At 45.9% G+C, this 3,103-nt stretch overlaps 1 protein-coding gene across 1 annotated transcript in view; it reads left to right on the top strand.

Annotated features, from left to right (window-relative positions):
* Positions 1-3,103, top strand: part of Prkg2 (protein kinase cGMP-dependent 2) — a 99,287-nt gene that overhangs the window by 86,437 nt on the left and 9,747 nt on the right. Inside the window, exon 16 of the mRNA XM_005359533.3 lies at positions 2,467-2,589. Within this exon, the coding sequence (XP_005359590.1) occupies positions 2,467-2,589 (123 nt within the window). The remainder of the gene's footprint in view (positions 1-2,466; positions 2,590-3,103) is intronic.

Genomic DNA, 3,103 nt, shown 5'->3' with positions numbered 1-3,103 from the left:
TATCTGTGTGTACTGAAGATGTCATGTGTATATATCTGTGTGTACTGAAGATGTCACAGCAGCGCCTCTGCTTCCTCCTTTGTTGTCTTCACACATGGAGCACAGGCTATTGAAAACTTGATGCACTGCCTTTGCTTCAAGGTTTTGCTTTTGTTTTATTGTATCTTGTCAAGGGTGAATACTATTGCTTTTCAGAGGGCGCAAACATAACTGAGCTACAATACAACAGTTAGATCATCTAAACCAGAGAAGAAAGTGTTTTAGGAATCAAAATGACATATGAATCAAAATGCTACCTAACTTCAGCTCAACCAGATTTTACTCAGCATTCCTTGAAATACTCACCTAGGTGGTTTCCAGGGCCTCTTCCTCCTTCCTTAGCCTACACTGATTGCTCCTTCATTGTCACCATTCCAGATTCTTTTCATTTTCCTGATAGATTAATGTTGGGCCAGTCAGACCTTGGCCCCTTTTCCATCCAGCACTCATAGGGTAATATCCTCAAGCCCTATGGCCATAAACCTTATGAGATGATCCAAGCCATAATTCCTTAGTGACTTTCCTCAATGCTAGGCTCATAAATCCAACTGCCTGCCCGGCGGTGCCATGTGGTTCTGCATCATATCCTGATTCTTTTCCCTGTAACTAGCTGTACCACCTGCTGAGTCACTTGGCTTTCCACTGCTGTGGCGAAATAAAATACCTGAGATCATTTATGAGTAAGAAAAGATTTGTTCTGGTTCCTGGTTCCATTCTACGACTCATTGATTGACCCTGTAGATTTTGAACATGGTGCACTATGACAGGAACATGTAGCAAACAGTTCTGTTCACTGTGCAGTGGCCAGAACATGCAAAAGAGGAGGTGAGCACCCCAATATCACAGTCAGGGTCATCTCCCTAGTAATCTAACTTTCTTGCAGTATGTCTCGCTCTCAAAAGTTCCATTGCTCTCCCCTTGCAAGACAGCTTGGGGATCAGGCCTCTGAGTAGCCCAGGTCCCAATGACAGCACTCACCTTTATCCTCTCGTTTGCCTGCCTCTCTCAGTGACAATAGTTCCAGTCTGTGGACTCTCCAGCCAAACATGGTCCTCGATTCCCTTTTCTTTCTTCTGCGCTGCCTTTCTTGTCTGCGGGGTTAGAGGGTAAAGATGTCACGCGGGGAAAGGAGACACAGACACGCGGCGGTCCCATGTGGGTGCACTTTAATGGGGGATGGGTAACGACACGTAAGGGACGGGTGCGCAGAGACAAAAGGGGAGACGGGAAGAAGGGAGGGGGCTCGTGGCGACCCTCGCCTTTTAACGAGGAATGCAAGGGCTTCTGGGAAAGGTGTCCTGCGCTTGCGCCCTTGTGCGCGGGCTGGTATCCATTGTCCAGGGGAATGCTGGGAGCTGTAGTTTCGCAAAAGGAACAACATCCACTACATTAGAAAATCCTGTTAACTTTAGCATCAGCCTTAGCGCAGGCTCTATAACAAAATACTGTAAGTTGGGTGACTTTTTTTTTTTAAGAACATCATCTATTTCTTGCAATCTGGAAGTCTGGAAGCCTTAGGAAAGAGATGAGGTCTAGTGAGGACTCTTCTAGTAGCAGACCCCTGATTTCTTAAGAGATCCTCACTAGGAAGAAGATGGACAGTCAGTACTTTGTCTCAGAAGACCACCAAACCTAGTCCTTCATGGCCCAGCCTGAACCTCATCAGCTGCGTAAGCTCCCAGCTGCCATCCCTTCGAGATGATGGGATCAACCTGACAAAGGGGCATAAGTAGCACATTTCACGGTTTAGATAGAGCCATGTCTATTCCACCACCTTCAACACTGCTTCCCAGGCTGCCAGGCTCAGCACCCCTATCTGTACTTTATCTCTTGTATTACAAACAGACGACTACGGTTGCTATAAGTTCAACTGCTGACTCAGAATCGGTCCCCAGATCCTTACTGCAGCTCACTAGATGCATATGATGCTGCTATAATCTCGCTTCCCCTCACAGCTCAATCACTCCGTCACCTACACTGCCCACAGCTGCCCACTCCCGACACATTCCTTCGCGCTTCCTGTCTCGGAACTCGGTGCCCACAAACAAGTGTGTAGCCCATCCACTCCCTCTGTCCAGTCAGCCTTCTACTCTTCTGTCAGCTCAAAGAAGAGGCTTTTCCTACTCACTGACTTAAAAACAAGAAGAGAAAATTACAGCTACTCTCCCTCTCTGTCTCCTCGGCTTTTTTTTTTTTTTTCCTTTCTAGTGATTATCACTGCCTGACAATTTACCTGTGTGGATCATTTAAGTGATATGAAATTGGTGAAAGTTTTTTTTCCAGAATATAACCAGATCTGTTGTCAAGTAACTAACAAGGGAAGAGGGGGTTAGAAAGACAGGAAGGAGGAGGAGGAGAAGTAGGAAAAGAGAAGCGAAGTTCTCTCAGACATTCATTGAAGTGTGCTCTATTTTACATCTTCCCCAGCCCACCCTTTTCTGGAATAGACCAAATGATGACTTACAATTTGATTCTCAAAGGAATAGAAAAAATGGATTTTCCCAGGAAGATAACAAGGAGGCCTGAGGATTTGATCCGGAGGCTTTGCAGGTGAGCATGACCATTAGCAATGCTTGGTGTTGGAGGAAGTGGGAAGGCTTTCACCCACTGTGCATAGATGCTTCACAGTTAGGTTTCCGTGTTTGCAACTTGAACTTTTTATGTTGCCGTTATAACGGAAGGAAATTGGTTTTTGTGGGTTTTGTGGGTGGGGGGGCAAGGAGGATGGGGTGGGTGTTGGGGCAGAGTTTCTTTGTGTAACTTTGGAGCCTGTCCTGGAACTTGTTCTGTAGACCAGGCTGGCCTCGAACTCGCAGAGATCTACCTGCCTCTGCCTCCCATATGCTAGGATTAAAGATTTGTGCCACAATTGCTCACTGGAAGTTTTTAAGTTAAAAAAATTATTTTTGAAAATTTTGTGTGTGTGTTGACTAAGTATATATCTGTGCACAAGTACATACCTGGTACCCTAGAAGATGTCATCAAATCTGGAACTGGAGTTACAGACTCCAGTTGTGAGCTATTATGTGGGTGCTGGGGACCCAACCCAGGTCCTGTGGAAGAA

The sequence above is a fragment of the Microtus ochrogaster genome, linkage group LG1, assembly GCF_000317375.1.
Source record: "Microtus ochrogaster isolate Prairie Vole_2 linkage group LG1, MicOch1.0, whole genome shotgun sequence".
Taxonomy (NCBI): Eukaryota; Metazoa; Chordata; class Mammalia; order Rodentia; family Cricetidae; genus Microtus; species Microtus ochrogaster.
Note: the sequence above shows the minus strand (reverse complement) of the source record. Positions and strands in the feature narration are given on the sequence as shown.